Genomic DNA, 21,680 nt, shown 5'->3' on the forward strand with positions numbered 1-21,680 from the left:
AATGGAACCTTCTCAAAATGATGATATGGAGTATATGATGTGTTGTGATCAATAAAATTTATTTCAACAATTATAAAGTGCCGATCCAAGAACGTACCGCAGCACATTGCCCACCGAAGGTGCGTCGAGAAGGGTACTCCCACTCCACATGGCAGGAGTGCCCAATAGTATATGATAACTTTACATGCTCCCTCCATTCGAATTGAGGTAATAAATGATTACTTTAAAGCGCGGCGTTACGCGCGCTGCTTGTGAGCAAGGAGGAAGCGGACAAGCGGTAACATATAAACGTCTTTATTGTAAGACTACACTGTAACACTGAAATGCTCCGGGCTGGTCGCCCGGTGTATATCATGAGGCCACGCCTACCCCTCGGGCGTGGCCACCGCCCACTTGGTGCGTGGAATGATGTCACCACGCCAGTGGGCTTTTGTGTCCGCCACACGCGCCCCCCCAGAATTCCCGCGCACCTGGAGGGCCAGTTTGCGGGGCAGACGAATGACCCGGCCGAAGCGCCCCCTGGCGATCGGCGGCGTCCGGGGTGCAGGGATGCCAGGTGGGATGCCCCTGGCTGCCCCTGGGATGGGTGCAGGACCGGGGGGCGGTGTGGCGGCGGGGCTAGGCGGTGCCGGGGGTCCGCCCGCAGGAGGGCGGCCCCGACGTGGGGGTCGGGCCACTGGCGGTGGATGGTCCACATCGAGGTGGGCCGGCTTGAGGCGGTCTACCGAAACGCGGTCAGGAGTACCGCCGATGTCCAGGGTGAAGTGCTTCGCCCCGGTCTCCAGCACGCGGAAAGGCCCGTCGTATGGGGGCCGCAGTGGTGTCCGATGGGCATCGTGGCGGACGAAGACGTACTCCGCCGTGCGAAGCTCCGGGGCGACGTGCGTCGGTGGGTGCCCGTGGCATGCCGTTGGCACCGGGGCGAACCTCTGGGCGGTCTCTTGCAGAGCGGAGCGCTGCTGTGCCGCGGACCATGGTGCTGTGGAGTCGGGGAGGAACTCGCCCGGCACCCGCAGCGGTTGCCCGAAGACCAACTCCGCCGCGGATGCGCGCAGGTCCTCCTTGGGCGCCGTCCGGAGGCCCAGCAGGACCCAGGGGAGCCTGTCGACCCAGCCGCCGTCGCGGAGGGTGGCCCGGAGCGCGGCCTTCAATGAGCGGTGAAATCGCTCACACAGGCCGTTAGCCTGGGGGTGGTAGGCCGTGGTTCGGTGCAGCCGGACCCCGAGCCCCGAGGGAGGCGACGACATGGCAGTAGCGCAGGTCGTCGTTGGTGAGGCGCCGAAGCTGAAATTGGGCTTCGGCTTGAACGAACCAGACTTCGGCCTGGGCCTCCCAAAATTCGGGAAGTTTAATCGCCATTGCCTTGTCGTTGGCCATTGCAATGGCGTCGTGTTCGGAAGGATCGCTACGGCAGATCCAACGTCGAGGGTCACCAGTAAAGCGCGGCGTTACGCGCGCTGCTTGTGAGCAAGGAGGAAGCGGACAAGCGGTAACATATAAACGTCTTTATTGTAAGACTACACTGTAACACTGAAATGCTCCGGGCTGGTCGCCCGGTGTATATCATGAGGCCACGCCTACCCCTCGGGCGTGGCCACCGCCCACTTGGTGCGTGGAATGATGTCACCACGCCAGTGGGCTTTTGTGTCCGCCACAACTTTTCATTTATTATGGTGTGATTAGTGTGATTAGAAAATAGCCATGTTTTATTCAAGCCATGAGGTAAGCCGAGCAACTGGGGACAAAAACAAAGAACCAAACAAACAGTAAATACAACCCCACAAATTACACCCAAGCTAGCAATGTGTGCGATTTCACTTGCACACAAAATGGAAGCACGGTGAACGTACCTTCTTTTCTTTCTTCTTTGTTTTCAACTTTTTATCCTGGGTGTGTGTAAAATTTACCATCAATTTACAGTTTTTGCCTGAAGTAAACATTATTATGAAGAAGAAGCACCCCCTCACTACCGACATTATTATATTTGTTGGGGCATAAACCACAGTATTTCCGACTTCCCAAAACACATAGTTGACGGTTTCTAATATAACCGTTGTATAAATTATTCTGTATCAAGCAATCATTATTATGAGTATAGTGCACAATTTAATACTGGGATACCTCAAAGTTTCCTAAAATGTAGGTACAATGCACTAACAATGTTATGAAACAACAACAACCTGCCTTTGCCCTGCTTTTACCAATTACAATTTCATAGGAGTGCTATAAGGTAAATGGCATGAGATTTTATTTTCAAATTTGTCAAATACTTTACAATTACTTTACAAATTTTTTTTAGCTCTTACACGAGCCTCGATCTTGTATACAAAAAAAACAAAAAAACAAACAAACAAAAAAACTTTACAATGTGAAAAATAATTGATGTTGAAGTGAAATATCCCGGAATCCCAACAAAACTACGTGAACAACTCCATGGCTTGTAAAGTGTTTAACGCTCCCACAATTACCGCCTCTCCTCTCTCCGGTCTTGCTCCTTCTGCTCTTTCAGCCATCAGACCCTCCCCAATCCCTGGTAGGACGTATGCGTTCTACCAGTTTCCCCCCTCCAGGTTGACTTTCAAAATTCTAGTCTAATTGCTCTTTGGTTCCTGGTTTATCCCATATGTGGAACTGCCTTTCTTGCGACTCATGATATCCCACTCTTCCCTACATAGCTTCAAGCAGGTGGTGAACTGCTATCTCATGTCATCTCCCATCCCTACCCCCAATTTTTATTTACCACCATTCACCTTGCCAAAACCAACCAGATTAATTGCAGGTTGCTGTGTATCCTCACCACCTCACCCTTTCTCTCCCTCTCACTCTTCTTCCTTTTCTCAATTTAGATATTTTTTTATTTTATCACTGTACAGAGGCGAGCCCGAATCTAAACACAGGTAAATACGGTAAAATAGCAGAGGAAATCATTTTGGTATCAATATGAATGTTGATATTGTTGTGGATATGAGAATGTTTTTTTATTTTATGGTTGTGGTAAAATGTTGTTGTAAAAGGTTGTTGTAAAATATCACCCCTCCTCCCTCCGTTTGTGGTTGTATAAAGGTCAAAGGGCGTTCCCGTAGTTAGTCCATAAAACATACATGCAGGACACGATATATCTTTTTTTGACAGTTATATCCTTATTATGTGTATTAGTGTAAGGCTGTGTCTTCCATTAATTGAAATACTCCATTGCACCAGTGAAAGAGATAGATTCCCTTCATTCCCACTCCCAACACTTCCATTCCCCCCTTTCCGTCAATTGCAATTCGCATTGCCAACTGCATGTTGGGCGGTTTTCCCTTCATCCGCCATTGACCACGAGGCAGGGTTGGGGGAAAAAAGGCGTGTCTCCACCTCGTCATAGCGGGGAGGAGGGGCGTGCCCGCCCGTCGTCATCCAGGGCGGAGCCCGAGGGTCGCGCGACCAACCAGGGCCGAGGTGAGCACCCCGATGGGCGTGTCCAAAACGCCGGCGGCGTAATCGCTGGAGGCGCTATAAAAGGCGCAAACGGAAGTGAGTAGTGAGTTGGTCTGAGTCGGTTGCCAGAGGAGGGTCAGTGGTTGCGTTGGTTGCGGTGGTAAGAAGTCGGTGGTGAGAAGTGGTGGCGTCGAGGGGTCAGTGGTTGCGTTGGTTGCGTTGAGTTGTCAATGGTGAGGAGACACCAGGGCCAAGAGAGAGAAGGTGCCAAGGGCCATTACCAGCAGTTGCGCCAGAGACGGCAGACGCGCCCTGAGCTGAGCCAGAGAGGCAGCGTTGACTCCACCAGGCAGCTTCAACCCGTTACCCCGCGGGGACCAAATAGCGGTGGCATCGGTGGCCGTCGAGGTCCAGCCGACGTCCCGTGCGGGATCAAGCCCGAACCATCTGCCCCAGCTGAACCTTCCCATTCTTCCTTCCAACATTCATTCCATTCCATCCTTCTTGTATACGTGAGTTTGTTTTGTTTGTTCTGTCCCTGGGTATTTAATTAAGTCTGTAGGTAAGCTAAAATTTGCACTGTGTCACCTGCGTCTTATGTGTTGTAAATAAAACTTGATTGCTCCTTTTTGCTTGTGTGTGTAAATAATAAACCCCATTACTCGTCTGTACGTCTTCTCGTTTTATTCCTTTTCCTCTTGCATTGCGTCGTTTTTGTCTTTTCCCTTATTGAGCAGCTGTGGTGCGATACGGCCAAAGTTCTGGGTGAATCGGGTGAGTCAGGGATCCTGTAACGGTCGCGGCAATACCAAACCGCTCGGTAACTAACATCTTAATCCGCGATCTGTATCTGTACCAAATTTGGATCTGTACCAAATTTTTTTTAAAAACGAATAGAGGAAAAAAAAAAAATTTGGTCAAAATTTGGAGCGGCCGAAATTTGTTTTGTTTTATAAAACCCGAATTTTGAAATTGCGCCATGGCTGGTCAAGGCGATCGAATGCCGGTGGGTGAGCTAGAGGAGGGGTTAGGTGTAACCCAGGATCAAATGGAGGGGAGCAATGAGGAGGCGGTTGAGGGAGTATCAGACGCACAAAATGGCGGCCTCGCGCACATGATTATTGTGGCGCCAAATTTAGCCGCGCCCGTGACCGTAGCAGCGCCGCCGATGGATTGTGGCCTATTTATGGAACAAATAAAGGCGCTCATGGTCCAGACAAGTGAAGACCTGAGGAATGACTTGGGAAACCAAATGGGGGTAATGGGAAACCAAATGGGGGTAATGGGGAACCGGATGGATGCTCAGAGTGAGCAATTGGGAGTAATGAGGGACGAAGCGAGGGGTACCGGTGAGGGATTAGACAAGAAATTTGAGGGGTTAGACAATGGGATAAAAGAGGTAAAGAATGGGTTAACGGGGGTGGAAAATAGAATGGCTGCCCAGGAGAATCAGTTAGAGGGGGTAAAAAATGGGTTAATGGGGTTAGAAAATAGGATGGAGGACAAATTGCGGGAGATAGGGGAGCAATCCGCCCGAGAAATTAAACAAATGGGAGAGCAGATAGAGGAGGTAAAAATCGGGGTAGAAACCAAACTGGATGCTCAGAGGGATGAATTGGGACAGATGAGGGCGGCATCTACAAAAGAAAGGGAGGAGATGAAGGAGGAGATACGACGAGGTGTGGGTGAGGAGGTCTCGGGGCTATGCGAGGAGGTAAAGCGAGGTGAGAAGCGTATGGAGAAAGAGGTGAGAAATAATACGGCTAGGTTACAAGAGGGAATAGAAGATCTGACGGAGGAGGTGGAACAGCTGACAGAGGGACAAACGAAGTTAGTGGAGCAGGTTCAAAGGAACACTGCAGTACTCGGAGGGTTAAAGGCGACACAAAAAGAAATTAAAAATGACTTGATAGCGACACAGAGGCAATGTCAGATGGTACGTGAGGAACTGACAATGAGGGTGGACGAGGTGACAGAGATAATGGAGACAAAGGACCGGCAGGTGAGGATGCACATAGAGACGGTCACGGTAGCCTTAGAGGACGAACTTGAGGAGACGCACCGAGAAATAAAAGAGGTTAAACAAAAATTAGAGGAAGTGGAAGAAGAGGTGAGTGAAATTAAGAAGGGATGAACAGAAACTAAAAGAGAAATCCAGGAGGAGGTGATGGAATATGTGCAAGGTCGGTGCTCAACTCATGATGTGATGCTCACTAACCAAATAAAGAGTTTGCAGGAGGCAAAGGAGGTGCGGAGACGAGGTACGGAGGTGAGTGGCAATGTATATGATGTGAGGAAAGCTTCAGTCGGCTTGGGGATTGGTTTGGATCCGGGTGTTCGTGAAAGGCCGTTGGTGAAGTGTGCGACAGGTCTGGTGTGCGAAGAAAGAGGTGTGCGAGAATGTCCGACCATGGGGTGTGTGAGGAAAAAGTGCACGCCGAGGAGTGAGTGTGCCGTCAAGAGTGAGTTGGTCGAAGCGCGTGTGCGAGGGGGTACATGGAAGCGCGGTGTGGTGAGTGTTACGGAGGAAGTAACGAGAGAGTGTACACCTGTGGTGAGTGTTACAGAGGATGTAACGAGAAAATGCACGCCTGTGGTGAGTGTTACACAGGGTGTAACGGGAGAGTGTGCGCGAGAAAGGTGTGTAACGGACAGGTGCATGAGGAAAGAGTGTGCTGTAGAGAGTAAGGGTGAGTGCGCGACCGAGAGTGGAGGTGAGGGTAGTGAGAGTGACAAGGAGCGTGAGTTGGTTGTGACAGGTAAGCGAGGATGTACACCTGGAATGGAAGGATGCACACCTGGAATGGTAGGGCGTGAGTGGGAATGCACGCTGGAATTGGTAGTGAGGCACGTGGTTGGGTGTGCGGGTGAGAGCACACCTGTGGTTGTCACAGAGGAGGTGACCGAGGAGGGGGCGCGAAGAGGTGTGTTGGTGAGGTGTGCGAGCGACGAATGTGTGCCAAGGTGTTCGGTGGTCAGGTGTGTGACCAAGTTGGTGAGCGGAATGAGTGTACTGAGGTGTGTAAGAAGAGGTACGACGAGGAGCATGGAAACGGCTGCATGTATGAGCAAGAAAGGGGTAGCGTATGCATGTAAGCGTCCAGGTGAAGCATCGACGGTAACCGGTTTAGCGGTTAGAGCGACTTATAGCCGAATCGGGCCCTCGGTGCGTGCCGGGCTTCGCGTGCCGCGAGAACCAGCGGGGATCCGAGCCACGGCGGGTTCGAAAGGACCGCCGTGCGCGATCCACGCTGGGCCTCGTGTGGAACGGCCGCGTCCAGGCTCCACTAGGCGGAGCGGGCAGCTGGATAGGAAGGGTCGTCATGGCGACCACGTTTTGTTGAGACGTGCTGGCAGGTCGAGATCGGGACATTGGATGGCTCCACGCCGGGGTGGTGCGTGGGATCTCGGCCCGGGTAAGCCCCCGTCCCTGCCACGAATGCGGGACGTATCCAGCCGCTGGCACAAAAGAACCCGCGTTCATGGCTCGGCTGTACGAAGCCGGGCTGTAGATGTGAATTGGCGCACCGAGAGGACCTAATAAGTAGACGGGTGATAGTGATAGTGATCGTGATTTGATACGAAATTTATAATAGTGGGTAGAATTGGCAGTAAATGGAAAATTTTTGAATTGGTTGGAATTTGGACGAGCAAAATTTATAGTGAGAGACCCCCGATGTGGTGGGATGGCAAATCCACCATCCCTCACAGGTGGGGCAAATGCGCGATAGCTTATGGGGTGTATGGCAGTGAAAACTAGCCCGGGTGGGTTAGGATATATTGATAGGGATCTAGCGAAGATGACATTAGGTGACGTTAAGGTTAGTTAGTGACTGATACCTGTAGTGGGGACGCAGGTAGATTAGTGTGGATGATAATGACGTGGGAGCGCAATAGTTTAAAGGGACGACTGGGAAGCGCAAGTTTCAGAAGGGAGTAGTTAGCTGAGATGATGCCGTGTGTGTGAAGATTGAACAGGTGAGAATTGAACAGGTGTGATTGCACAGGTGTGCAACTGAACAGGTGTGTGGAGCAGTGTATGAGGGAGTAGTGGTGATGTGTGTTGTGTTGACCAACTAGTCCAGGAGGAGGAGGAGGGTGCAGGTGGCACCAGGTGTGATTGCACAGGTGTGCAACAACAGGTGAATGGAGAATGGTTGTGTGAAATAAATGGTTGTATGGAATAAATGGTATGGAGTATTGGAATGGATGGTCGTGGAGTGGGTATGGTGGAAATTGTGGAGTGGAGTGGATGGTGCGAAGGTGTGAATGGGGGAAGAGTGGACCACAATCACGGATACCCGGGGCGGGTAGTGTAAGTGTTAGGTAGAGGGTACAGGTAAATTGTGGTTGGATATTGGCATCTGTGGTGCGAGGTGAAAGAATGGTATTTGGATGGGTGCATTAGTGTTGTGGAAATGGCTGGGCCTGTAGCCTGTTAGTGTGTGTAGTTGGTTTGGGCACTCCACCACTGTGAGGATGTCGGCCAGGTGAGGCCGCAGGTGGGCTCTGGGAGCCGGTAGTTGTGGATGGGGCCCAAGGATCCGGAGGACGGACCCGGGTAGCCCAGTGCCAGAGGGCACCAGGGGGTGACAGAGCCAGGAGGGGCCTGCCCCAGTTAGTTAGGTTAGGGTGAGGAGCTAGGTAAGCTCGGGTGGCAACTGCAGTGGTGGAGGTGTGCAGGTGGGTAGACCTGCTGGGAGAGCTACACGTCGCAGCCCAGAAATTGTGTGAGGCACCGGGAGATGAATCGGGGGAGTGAGACCCCAAATTGAGAAGCACCACAGTTTGGGCAATGGGAATTGGTTTTTAGAACCCATAGTGTAAGTAGCCAATGGATTGGCAGGGAGAGACCCCGGGTAGTGTAAAGTGTGTTAATGTCATTTAGAAAGTAGTTAGGATGAAGTCTCCTCGCACCATCTGCATCCACTCACCTGAGGTGACAGGTACTCCGCACCATGCCATGTTTAATTATTTTTGATGCAAATGTTTTGGAATGTGAGACGCATCATGACGTGGGTGTGACATTGTGCTTTGATGTTCCATCTCTGCCTCCTTATGAGGATTGATGATGAATTTGGTGATGGCAAATTTTGAAGTAGAGGGATTGTGGAGACGAATTTGGTATAGGGGAAATATGGGGAAGACGTGACAGTAGTGACGAATTTGTAAATGTGTAGATTTTTGTACATATGGGGTAAGGGCAAGGGTAGGGTAGGTGACAGGGGGGTGACGTACGGTAGGGATGAGCTTTCTCACTTCGCCCTCCGTACGCATTTCGCCTTGCATTGCCTTATTGATGTGTACCCTTGTGACCTTACCCCTCGCTCAATTGTCTTTCCCCTTTTGTCTCCCACATGACCTGTGCGCCATTGGGTGCCGAGGGGAGCATGCGTGGGTCGGCCATTGTGCGCCCGAAATTCCCAGAACCAGCTGTCTGCATCGATGCACCACATTATGGACCACATGTCTGTGGCCGAGCACCACTTATGGACCCCATGGGTTGGGGCATGGCCCCTCTGCTGGAACCGGCCATGAGGGCCCGAAATCTTGCTGGCGGACCTTGGCCACAGGGCACCGATGCCCCACAGGTGAACCACACATAGTCGGCCCCTGTGGGCCATAAATAAAATAAAAACGGACACGTTAGGTGCATTCTTTTATTGCAAATAGGCCGCCAGCAAGGGAAGATGACAACACCAGGAAAATAATAATAACCAGCAGAGGGAGCCGAAGAGCAAGAGATCACCTGCAGGGTTAGGGGTTGTTGAATTTATTTTATTGTTGAACATTGATGAACAATGGTGACTGCACCGATTGGTGCTTGGGTGTGTATTGGTGCGTTCTTGGGTGCTTTAATGGTGCGTCGATGCAGAGCAGACTGTCTCCCCCCCAGAAAGAACAATCACAGGTCCTGGGTTAGTTTTGTAAATAAAAATAGCGTCATTGTAAATAATGCTTCCCACCGTCAGTGTATAGTTTGAAGACCATTCCGCAATTCGGTTAACTGTGGGCGTAAGTCTGTTAGGCAGGGTGCAATGGAGCAGCGGGACACATTTATTTATGTTTTAAAACTGTCGCACTCAGGGTCAGGTTAAAAGTAGAGGGAACTACACCTACGTGCCACACTAAGGTAAAAGTTATAGGCCCGGGACGTGCCTAAGGGGAGGAGGGTGCAGTGTTGTGGATATGAGAATGTTTTTTTATTTTATTGTTGTGGTAAAATGTTGTTGTAAAAGGTTGTTGTAAAATATCACCCCTCCTCCCTCCGTTTGTGGTTGTATAAAGGTCAAAGGGCGTTCCCGTAGTTAGTCCATAAAACATACATGCAGGACACGATATATCTTTTTTTGACAGTTATATCCTTATTATGTGTATTAGTGTAAGGCTGTGTCTTCCATTAATTGAAATACTCCATTGCACCAGTGAAAGAGATAGATTCCCTTCATTCCCACTCCCAACACTTCCATTCCCCCCTTTCCGTCAATTGCAATTCGCATTGCCAACTGCATGTTGGGCGGTTTTCCCTTCATCCGCCATTGACCACGAGGCAGGGTTGGGGGAAAAAAGGCGTGTCTCCACCTCGTCATAGCGGGGAGGAGGGGCGTGCCCGCCCATCGTCATCCAGGGCGGAGCCCGAGGGTCGCGCGACCAACCAGGGCCGAGGGGAGCACCCCGATGGGCGTGTCCAAAACGCAGGCGGCATAATCGCTGGAGGCGCTATAAAAGGCGCAAACGGAAGTGAGTAGTGAGTTGGTCTGAGTCGGTTGCCAGAGGAGGGTCAGTGGTTGCGTTGGTTGCGGTGGTAAGAAGTCGGTGGTGAGAAGTGGTGGCGTCGAGGGGTCAGTGGTTGCGTTGGTTGCGTTGAGTTGTCAATGGTGAGGAGACACCAGGGCCAAGAGAGAGAAGGTGCCAAGGGCCATTACCAGCAGTTGCGCCAGAGATGGCAGACGCGCCCTGAGCTGAGCCAGAGAGGCAGCGTTGACTCCACCAGGCAGCTTCAACCCGTTACCCCGCGGGGACCAAATAGCGGTGGCATCGGTGGCCGTCGAGGTCCAGCCGACGTCCCGTGCGGGATCAAGCCCGAACCATCTGCCCCAGCTGAACCTTCCCATTCCTCCTTCCAACATTCATTCCATTCCATCCTTCTTGTATACGTGAGTTTGTTTTGTTTGTTCTGTCCCTGGGTATTTAATTAAGTCTGTAGGTAAGCTAAAATTTGCACTGTGTCACCTGCGTCTTATGTGTTGTAAATAAAACTTGATTGCTCCTTTTTGCTTGTGTGTGTAAATAATAAACCCCATTACTCGTCTGTACATCTTCTCGTTTTATTCCTTTTCCTCTTGCATTGCGTCGTTTTTGTCTTTTCCCTCATTGAGCAGCTGTGGTGCGATACGGCCAAAGTTCTGGGTGAATCGGGTGAGTCAGGGATCCTGTAACGGTCGCGGCAATACCAAACCGCTCGGTAACTAACATCTTAATCCGCGATCTGTAACAATATATTATAAGGTGCAATAAAAGATATCTTCAGGTTTCTTTACCTTTGCCTAATTTTGTAACTGATGCTATGTTTTTAGTTTGGCCCAGAAAAGTGCAATAACTTCACAAGAATGTAAAACTAACTTCACACGTGCAAGTATATTTGGCAGTAGCTTTGCAATAATTACTGCACATAACCTCCACTTTATATTTCTGACAGCCATTCAACTCTCAATCATCATTCTTTGCCTATTAAAACAATGTGCTAAACTTTCCCAGTGTGCATGCAGCTTCAGACATTGGAACCATTGGTATGTAAACCGAATATATCCTTTGTCATTTGGCTATTCCATATTCTTCTTCTTCTTCTTCTTGCTATAACCAGCAGTGCCCGCTGCTGGTTATAGCAAGAATTTGTAATTTGTTCACCGTGCTGGCGATGATGGCTCGCCTGCTCTTTGTGAAGGACATTGTGGGATCTTTAACATCCACCAACTAATGTCAGCAGATGGGGCGTCCAGTTAATGTCCATCCGAGGTACAGCACACACATTGATGATTCACCGTGCCTGTGAAGCACTGGGATGACTGGTTTATAGCTGGGTCTGGATTCAAACCCAGGATATATGGCTCAGAGGCGAGTGTGCGTGCATCTATGGCTCTATGCCATCGTGCCAGCCCTTGGCTCTTCAATGGGTCTTGATATATTTAAAGATGTACATTTTTTTTTTCATAGTTTGTCAAAGTACAGCTTTACCCAAATGACATATCAAAATGGCATGATCAGTTTGGTTGCTAATTACTAGATTATAATTCACAGAGCACAAGTTGTCATTGAATTGATCAATATTGTGATGTAATGAACTTTATGTATCATGGACACTCACCTCCAACTTTGCTGTTCCAATAACACCGTCCACTTCTCTAAGTGAAATGGAAAAACAAGAACAACAATGTATATCAATTGTAAATGTCCAATTTACATTTACTCACCATATGCAGCTTATAACCTTACGACTGCTGAAAGCTTCACAATATCAAGTTATTGGATCAGATGGTCCTTGCTAAGCATTTCAGAACAGAAACTTTATAAACAAATCAATATTTCATTCTCAATTCGAGAAAGCATTTAAAACCGTTTTCATTGCAGGGGTTTGTAATATATGGATGGAAAATCAAAGCAAGAGAGTGGCTATGGAGATCAGAAGGTACCACACTTCATCCTAAAAGGTTCCCCAAGATAATATTAAACGTTTTTCGTCTCGACACAAAGAGGATGCGAGACTATTGCAATGTCCCTGTCTGTGTATCCGCATCCATATATTATCGCTTCAAAAATGTTTTTCTCTGCGAGCACTTGTCCGATCAATGCGAAACTTTAAATATAGGAAGATATCCCCATGGAGAATATTTTATTGCCAATTCTGCTGTCATAGGACACTGCATGGCAGCCAAATTGGATTAAAGGAACAAAAAGGACATCATTTTATCAGAAATGGAAAAAATTGAAATTTCGCATATGTCATCAACTCTATTACTATGTCTCTCCGAAAAGACCGACTGGAAAACCCTCCCATCTACTTTCTCAACAATCCTCTCCAAGAAGTTCTGTCGCTCAAGCTTTTGGGTCTCACTATCTGCCATGATCTTTCTTGGGAAAACCACATTTCCAAGCTGGCCTCCAAATCCAGTCGCCGACTGGGCATCCTCCGTCGTGCGAAGTCCTTCCTTGGCACACCTGAGCTCCTCACCACATACAAGGCTTTCATCCGCAGCTCAATGGAATACTGTTCCCCCCTCTGGGCCGGTGCTCCTGCCTCACACCGAGCTCGGCTTCATGCTGTTGAAACCAAAGCTTTCAGAATCATTGGAATCTCCTGCGATGAAACTATCTCCGAGGGCCTTTCACTCACTCACCGCAGGCAGGTTGGTGGTCTTTCTGTCTTCTACCGACTCCTCTCCGGCCTTGCTCCCCCAGCTCTCTCTGTGCTCTGTCCCTCAAATATTCCTACAGGTCGCATAAGATCTGCCAGCAACCCTCTTATGGTTAAACTGCCAAAATCCTGGCTCTCTGCTCACCTTCACTCTTTCATTCCCCTTTTCTCCCGCCTCTGAACAAACTCCCCCACTCCCTTCAATCCCACTCCTCCCTCCAGGTCTTTAAAACAGCTGTTCACCACCATCTCGTATCTTCCCCCATCCAAAACCTTGATCTTTTCTACCCCTGCTAATTCACCCCAGATACACCTTTTTGAAATTACAACTTCTTTCCTGGATGTCCTTGCAGTGTCCATATGTTTTATACCTCTCCCACCTCCCCCCAAGCCCTCTCCCTCCCACAGTTATCTCGATGGCCCTGCTCTCAAATGTTGTGTTTGTGTCCTTCCCCCTCTCCCCATCTTGTCTACCACTCCCCTTAATTTGTGTTTTATGTGTGGGTTTGTGTCGGTTTGACTTTTTGTGTGATTAATGTTAGTTCTTTCACGAGCCTCGATCTTGTATACAAAAAAAACCAAAAAAACTCCCAATGGGATATATTGGGTGATAATGATGACATCATTGGTGAAGTGGTATTCCAGCCATAATTGAATTGAAATCCTTATCCCCCCAAAAAGGGGCAATACCCTTGGGCACTTACCTGGTACAATAAAGCAGTATACTACACTGACTAAAGGTATTTTAAACAGGTATTTTATCACGGCATTTTAAACCAATTTCAATGGTTGCTCGAAGACGGGGCAGCATGTACATTGTACAATCATACCAAAGTAATCATAAGACTTTAAACAAACAAACAAAAAAATACCTATTTTGGTGGGGCAACCCACCCACACCGTATACATCCCCAGACCCCAAATTTTCCAATGCCTTGAACAAGCATTGGTACATCATGGGTGATGAAGGTTGTGGTCAAGTTTCATTGAAATTGTGTATTTAGTTTCAGAGAAAAAAAGCAAATACCTACTTTTGGGGGGCAACCCCTCACCTCCTCTCCACCCACCCCCCACCGTAGACCCCTTTAGGGTCCGATTTATTTTCAAGTTGTGAACAAACTTTGGTCACAACATAACAAATATCATTACAGAGTCATGGCTTGTGGAAATGCTAGAACACAGAATGGATCAGTATGCAACATAACAAAAGGAACATCAGGAAGATAAACTGGAAATGGCAACAGCAGGTTTGAGGGGAAAAACAAATGGAGCGGACAAACAAGGGATGTGCGAGCACGGATAAGGTTGAGGGGTTGGGGCGAATTCAGGGGGTGGATATATGCATGCAGATGTATTGATGAGGGTAGAAAAGATCATGGTTTAGGATTGAAGATGATCTGAGATTCGGGGTGGGGCAGAGCACTCAGAAGGCAAAGGGTGTCACCAGTAATAGGCTCGAGACTCAGCTTCATCGTGAGAGATACCAATGATCTTGAAGGCCTTATTTTCCACAGCGTTAAGCTGAACAAGTTGTGAGGCAGGGGAGCCAGCCCATAGAAGAGAGCAGTACTCCATCAAGCTGCAGATGAAAGCCTTGTAAGGTGGATAGGAGCTCAGGTGTGCCAATTAGTACCTGCCAGCCCCCCTTACCAGGGTAACGGTCCATCGCAATGCGGTTTAAATGGCAGATGGCTCTGCACATCTGGTGGATGAGAGTCCAGTCGACTCCAACAGCACGGGCGGAAGAGGGTGAATTCCCCAACGGCCAGCAGAGCGACGGAGAGGAGTGGCGATCCCCCGTCTATACCACACACTTACCCATGTGTACAAGCTATAGAAAGGCAACATTATGGCACTGCCATCATAGCCGAGGAGACTCGACATCATCCATCATCATCCTGTCTGCAGACGTCAGTCTATGATCGAGGAACAATTCAATTACAATTTAATTATATATTTTGAACATGAACTGGAACAGGAACTTGCAGTTTTCCAGTACGGTATTGTACTTTGGCTCTGAGTTTGGCAAATTGTATGGTGTCTCGGTCCGATTGCGTGTTCGCATGTAGAGAAGTACGGTGATGTTTTTTACTCTGTCTGGCAGTCAAACAAAATTGAAAATCATTCCAAACAGGAAACGTACTGTTTTTAGGAACGTCATAAAGGACACATACAATAGGCACGAATAAATAATGTAATGTATTAAATAAGGTGGTAAACAACTGAAAAAAAGCTGGAAAATCCTTTAAAATCTTTCAATCAAAAATTATATACTTGAACACTGTAGAACACAAATCGCCTTTTTCACACTTCATAACACCTCCAGTTTAGCAGTAATGGACACAATAGTACATATATGATCATTTTACATCATCTCGACCAATCATATTTGCCGCTCGCACTCTCAGCATGGGGGAATATCAGGATTCCGCAAAAATTGCAGCTCGTAGGAAATACAGAGCATGCTCCGAAGTGCAAAGCAGGAGTTGAAAAGACTCTACCTTTGTCCATTTTGTCAGGCGTGCGATATGGTGTTGCTCATAGTGCCCTCATGGATTGAATTTCTCATTTATGATCAAATTGGAGTTGGCCTGACAGCATTGACATCTGAACATCTGCTTCATTATGTGAGGAAACCAAGATTTAAATCCCACATACATTGAGGAAATGACAAGTTTCTTACAGTATGTCCAAATATCCTTTTAATTCATGCAAAAGTACACCAATGTCGATTAATGCCTTTGCCCTGCATGCGATGTATGATTTGCCCTGCATGCGATGTATGATTTGTCCTGCACGTGATGTATGATTTGTCCTGCATGCGATGTATGATTTGCCCTGCATGCGATGTATGATTTGCCCTGCATGCGATGTATGATTTGTCCTGCATGCGATGTATGATTTGCCCTGCAAGCGATGTATGATTTGTCCTGCATGCGATGTATGATTTGTCCTGCATGCGATGTATGATTTGCCCTGCAAGCGATGTATGATTTGTCCTGCATGCGATGTATGATTTGCCCTGCATGCGATGTATGATTTGTCCTGCATGCGATGTATGATTTGTCCTGCATGCGATGTATGATTTGCCCTGCAAGCGATGTATGATTTGTCCTGCATGCGATGTATGATTTGTCCTGCACGTGATGTATGATTTGTCCTGCATGCGATGTATGATTTGCCCTGCATGCGATGTATGATTTGTCCTGCATGCGATGTATGATTTGTCCTGCACGTGATGTATGATTTGTCCTGCATGCGATGTATGATTTGCCCTGCATGCGATGTATGATTTGCCCTGCATGCGATGTATGATTTGTCCTGCATGTGATGTATGATTTGTCCTGCACGCGATGTATGATTTGTCCTGCATGCGATGTATGATTTGCCCTGCATGCGATGTATGATTTGCCCTGCATGCGATGTATGATTTGTCCTGCATGTGATGTATGATTTGTCCTGCACGCGATGTATGATTTGTCCTGCATGCGATGTATGATTTGCCCTGCATGTGATGTATGATTTGTCCTGCACGCGATGTATGATTTGCCCTGCATGCGATGTATGATTTGCCCTGCATGCGATGTATGATTTGTCCTGCATGCGATGTATGATTTGTCCTGCACGTGATGTATGATTTGTCCTGCATGCGATGTATGATTTGCCCTGCATGCGATGTATGATTTGCCCTGCATGCGATGTATGATTTGTCCTGCATGTGATGTATGATTTGTCCTGCACGCGATGTATGATTTGTCCTGCATGCGATGTATGATTTGCCCTGCATGCGATGTATGATTTGTCCTGCATGCGATGTATGATTTGTCCTGCATGCGATGTATGATTTGTCCTGCATGCGATGTATGATTTGCCCTGCATGCGATGTATGATTTGTCCTGCATGCGATGTATGATTTGTCCTGCATGCGATGTATGATTTGTCCTGCACGTGATGTATGATTTGTCCTGCATGCGATGTATGATTTGCCCTGCATGCGATGTATGATTTGCCCTGCATGCGATGTATGATTTGTCCTGCATGCGATGTATGATTTGTCCTGCACGTGATGTATGATTTGTCCTGCATGCGATGTATGATTTGCCCTGCATGCGATGTATGATTTGTCCTGCATGCGATGTATGATTTGTCCTGCATGCGATGTATGATTTGCCCTGCATGCGATGTATGATTTGTCCTGCATGCGATGTATGATTTGTCCTGCACGTGATGTATGATTTGTCCTGCATGCGATGTATGATTTGCCCTGCATGCGATGTATGATTTGCCTTGCATGCGATGTATGATTTGCGCTGCATGCGATGTATGATTTGTCCTGCATGCGATGTATGATTTGCCCTGCACGCGATGTATGATTTGCCCTGCATGCGATGTATGATTTGTCCTGCATGTGATGTATGATTTGTCCTGCACATGATGTATGATTTGTGCTGCACATGATGTATGATTTGTCCTGCATGTGATGTATGATTTGTCCTGCACATGATGTATGATTTGTCCTGCACATGATGTATGATTTGTCCTGCAAGCGATGTATGATTTGTCCTGCATGCGATGTATGATTTGTCCTGCATGCGATGTATGATTGCCCTGCATGCGATGTATGATTTGCCCTGCACATGATGTATGATTTGCCCTGCATGCGATGTATGATTTTTCCTGCATGCGATGTATGATATGTCCTGCATGCGATGTATGATTTGTCCTGCATGCGATGTATGATTTGCCCTGCATGCAATGTATGATTGCTCTGCATGCGATGTATGATTTGTCCTGCACATGATGTATGATTTGCCCTGCATGCGATGTATGATTGCCCTGCATGTGATGTATGATTTGTCCGGCATGCGATGTATGATTTGTCCTGCATGCGATGTATGATTTGTCCTGCATGCGATGTATGATTTGTCCTGCATGCGATGTATGATTTGTCCTGCATGCGATGTATGATTTGTCCTGCATGCGATGTATGATTTGTCCTGCATGCGATGTATGATTTGTCCTGCATGCGATGTATGATTTGCCCTGCATGCGATGTATGATTGCCCTGCATGCGATGTATGATTTGTCCTGCATGCGATGTATGATTTGTCCTGCATGCGATGTATGATTTGCCCTGCATGCAATGTATGATTGCTCTGCATGCGATGTATGATTTGTCCTGCACATGATGTATGATTTGTCCTGCACATGATGTATGATTTGCCATGCACATGATGTATGATTTGTCCTGCACATGATGTATGATTTGCCCTGCATGTGATGTATGATTTGTCCTGCAGATGATGTATGATTTGCCCTGAATGTGATGTATGATTTGTCCTGCACATGATGTATGATTTGTCCTACATCCGATGTATGATTTGTGCTGCACATGATGTATGATTTGTCCTGCATGCAATTTATGATTTGTCCTGCACGCGATGTATGATTTGTCCTGCATGCGATGTATGATTTGTCCTGCATGCGATGTATGATATGTCCTACATGCGATGTATGATTTTTCCTGCATGCGATGTATGATTTGTCCTGCATGTGATGTATGATATGTCCTGCATGCGATGTATGATTTGTCCTGCATGTGATGTATGATATGTCCTGTATGCGATGTATGATTTGTCCTGCATGCGATGTATGATATATCCTGCATGCGATGTATGATTTGTCCTGCATGCGATGTATGATATATCCTGCATGCGATGTATGATTTGTCCTGCATGCGATGTATGATTTGTCCTGCATGTGATGTATGATTTGTCCTGCACGCGATGTATGATTTGTCCTGCACATGATATGTGATTTTTCCTGCACATGATGTATGATTTGTCCTGCACATGATGTATGATTTGTCCTGCACATGATGTATGATTTGTCCTGCACATGATGTATGATTTGTCCTGCATACGATGTATGATTTGCCCTGCATACGATGTATGGTTTGTCCTGCATGCAATGTATGATTTGTCCTGCATGTGATGTATGATTTGTCCTGCATGCGATGTATGATTTGTCCTGTACACGATGTATGATTTGCCCTGCATGTGATGTATGATTTGTCCTGCAAGCGATGTATGATTTGTTCTGCATGTGATGTGTGATTTGTCCTGCATGTGATGTATGATTTGTCCTGCATGTGATGTATGATTTGCCCTGCATGCGATGTATGATTTGCCCTGCATGCGATGTGTGATTTGCCCTGCATGCGATGTATGATTTGTCCTGCATGCGATGTATGATTTGTCCTGCATGCGATGTATGATTTGTCCTGCATGCGACGTATGATTTGTCCTGCATGCAATGTATGATTTGTCCTGCATGCGATGTATGATTTGTTCTGCATGTGATGTATGATTTGTTCTGCATGTGATGTATGATTTGTCCTGCACACGATACATCATTTGCCTTGCACACGATGTATGATTTGCCCTGCATGTGATGTATGATTTGTCCTGCATGTGATGTATGATTTGTCCTGCACACGATGAATGATTTGCCCTGCACGCGATGTATGATTTGTTCTGCATGCGATGTATGATTTGTCCTGCATGCGATGTATGATTTGCCCTGCATGCGATGTATGATTTATCCTGCATGCGATGTATGATATGTCCTGCATGCGATGTATGATTTGCCCTGCATGCAATGTATGATTTGTACTGCAGGCGATGTATGATTTGTCCTGCATGTGATTTATGATTTGTTCTGCATGCGATGTATGATTTGTCCTGCATGCGATGTATGATATGTCCTGCATGCGATGTATGATTTGCCCTGCATGCAATGTATGATTTGTACTGCATGCGATGTATGATTTGTCCTGCATGTGATTTATGATTTGTTCTGCATGCGATGTATGATTTGTCCTGCATGTGATGTATGATTTGTCCTGCATGTGATGTATGATTTGCGCTGCATGCGATGTACGATTTGTCCTACATGCGATGTATGATTTGTCCTGCATGTGATGTATGATTTGCCCTGCATGTGATGTATGATTTGTCCTGCACATGATGTATGATTTGTCCTGCATGTGATGTATGATTTGTCCTGCATGATGTATGATTTGTCCTGCATGCGATGTATGATATGTTCTGCATGCGATCTATGATTTGCCCTGCATGTGATATATGATTTGTCCTGCACATGACATATGATTTGTCCTGCACATGATGTATGATTTGCCCTGCATGTGATGTATGATTTGTCCTGCAGATGATGTATGATTTGCCGTGCATGTGATGTATGATTTGTCCTGCACATGATGTATCATTTGTCCTGCATCCGATGTATAATTTGTGCTGCACATGATGTATGATTTGTCCTGCATGCAATTTATGATTTGTCCTGCATGCGATGTATGATTTGTCCTGCATGCGATGTATGATTTGTCCTGCATGCGATGTATGATTTGTCCTGCATGTGATGTATGATTTGTCCTGCACGCGACGTATGATTTGTCCTGCACATGATGTATGATTTGTCCTGCACATGATGTATGATTTGTCCTGCACATGATGTATGATTTGTCCTGCACATGATGTATGATTTGTCCTGCATAAGATGTATGATTTGCCCTGCATACGATGTATGATTTGCCCTGCATGTGATGTATGATTTGCCCTGCATGCGATGTATGATTTGTTCTGCATGCGATGTATGATTTGTCCTGCACACAATGTATGATTTGCCCTGCATGTGATGTATGATTTGTCCTGCAAGCGATGTATGATTTGTTCTGCATGTGATGTATGATTTGTCCTGCATGCAATGTATGATTTGTCCTGCGTGTGATGTATGATTTGCCCTGCATGCGATGTATGATTTGCCCTGCATGCGTTGTATGACTTTCCCTGCATGTGATGTATGATTTGTCCTGCATGTGATGTATGATTTGCCCTGCATGTGATGTATGATTTGCCCTGCATGTGATGTATGATTTGTCCTGCATGTGATGTATGATTTGTCCTGCATGTGATGTATGATATGTCCTGCATGCGATGTATGATTTGTCCTGCATGCGATGTATGATTTGTCCTGCATGATGTATGATTTGTCCTGCATGCAATGTATGATATGTTCTGCATGCGATGTATGATTTGCCCTGCATGTGATATATGATTTGTCCTGCACATGATGTATGATTTGTCCTGCACATGATGTATGATTTGCCCTGCATGTGATGTATGATTTGTCCTGCAGATGATGTATGATTTGCCGTGCATGTGATGTATGATTTGTCCTGCACATGATGTATGATTTGTCCTGCATCCGATGTATGATTTGTGCTGCACATGATGTATGATTTGTCCTGCATGCAATTTATGATTTGTCCTGCATGCGATGTATGATTTGTCCTGCATGCGATGTATGATTTGTCCTGCATGCGATGTATGATTTGTCCTGCATGTGATGTATGATTTGTCCTGCACGCGATGTATGATTTGTCCTGCACATGATGTATGATTTGTCCTGCACATGATGTATGATTTGTCCTGCACATGATGTATGATTTGTCCTGCACATGATGTATGATTTGTCCTGCATAAGATGTATGATTTGCCCTGCATACGATGTATGATTTGCCCTGCATGTGATGTATGATTTGCCCTGCATGCGATGTATGATTTGTTCTGCATGCGATGTATGATTTGTCCTGCATGCGATGTATGATTTGTCCTGCACGCGATGTATGATTTGCCCTGCATGCGATGTATGATTTGCCCTGCATGCGATGTATGATTTGTCCTGCATGCGATGTATGATTTGTCCTGCATGTGATGTATGATTTGTCCTGCACGCGATGTATGATTTGTCCTGCATGCGATGTATG

The 21,680-nt window shown here is 46.9% G+C and overlaps 1 protein-coding gene across 1 annotated transcript in view; it reads right to left on the minus strand.

Moving 5' to 3' along the window:
- LOC137436734 (calpain-3) overlaps window positions 1-21,680 on the minus strand; it is a 129,631-nt gene that overhangs the window by 47,659 nt on the left and 60,292 nt on the right. The window contains exons 15-16 of the mRNA XM_068130779.2: window positions 11,786-11,822; window positions 1,851-1,886 (exon numbers count right to left, since the gene is read on the minus strand). Of these exons, the coding sequence (XP_067986880.2) occupies window positions 1,851-1,886; window positions 11,786-11,822 (73 nt within the window). The remainder of the gene's footprint in view (window positions 1-1,850; window positions 1,887-11,785; window positions 11,823-21,680) is intronic.

This window comes from Myxine glutinosa, chromosome 11 (genome assembly GCF_964187855.1).
Source record: "Myxine glutinosa chromosome 11, kmMyxGlut1.1, whole genome shotgun sequence".
Taxonomy (NCBI): domain Eukaryota; kingdom Metazoa; phylum Chordata; class Myxini; order Myxiniformes; family Myxinidae; genus Myxine; species Myxine glutinosa.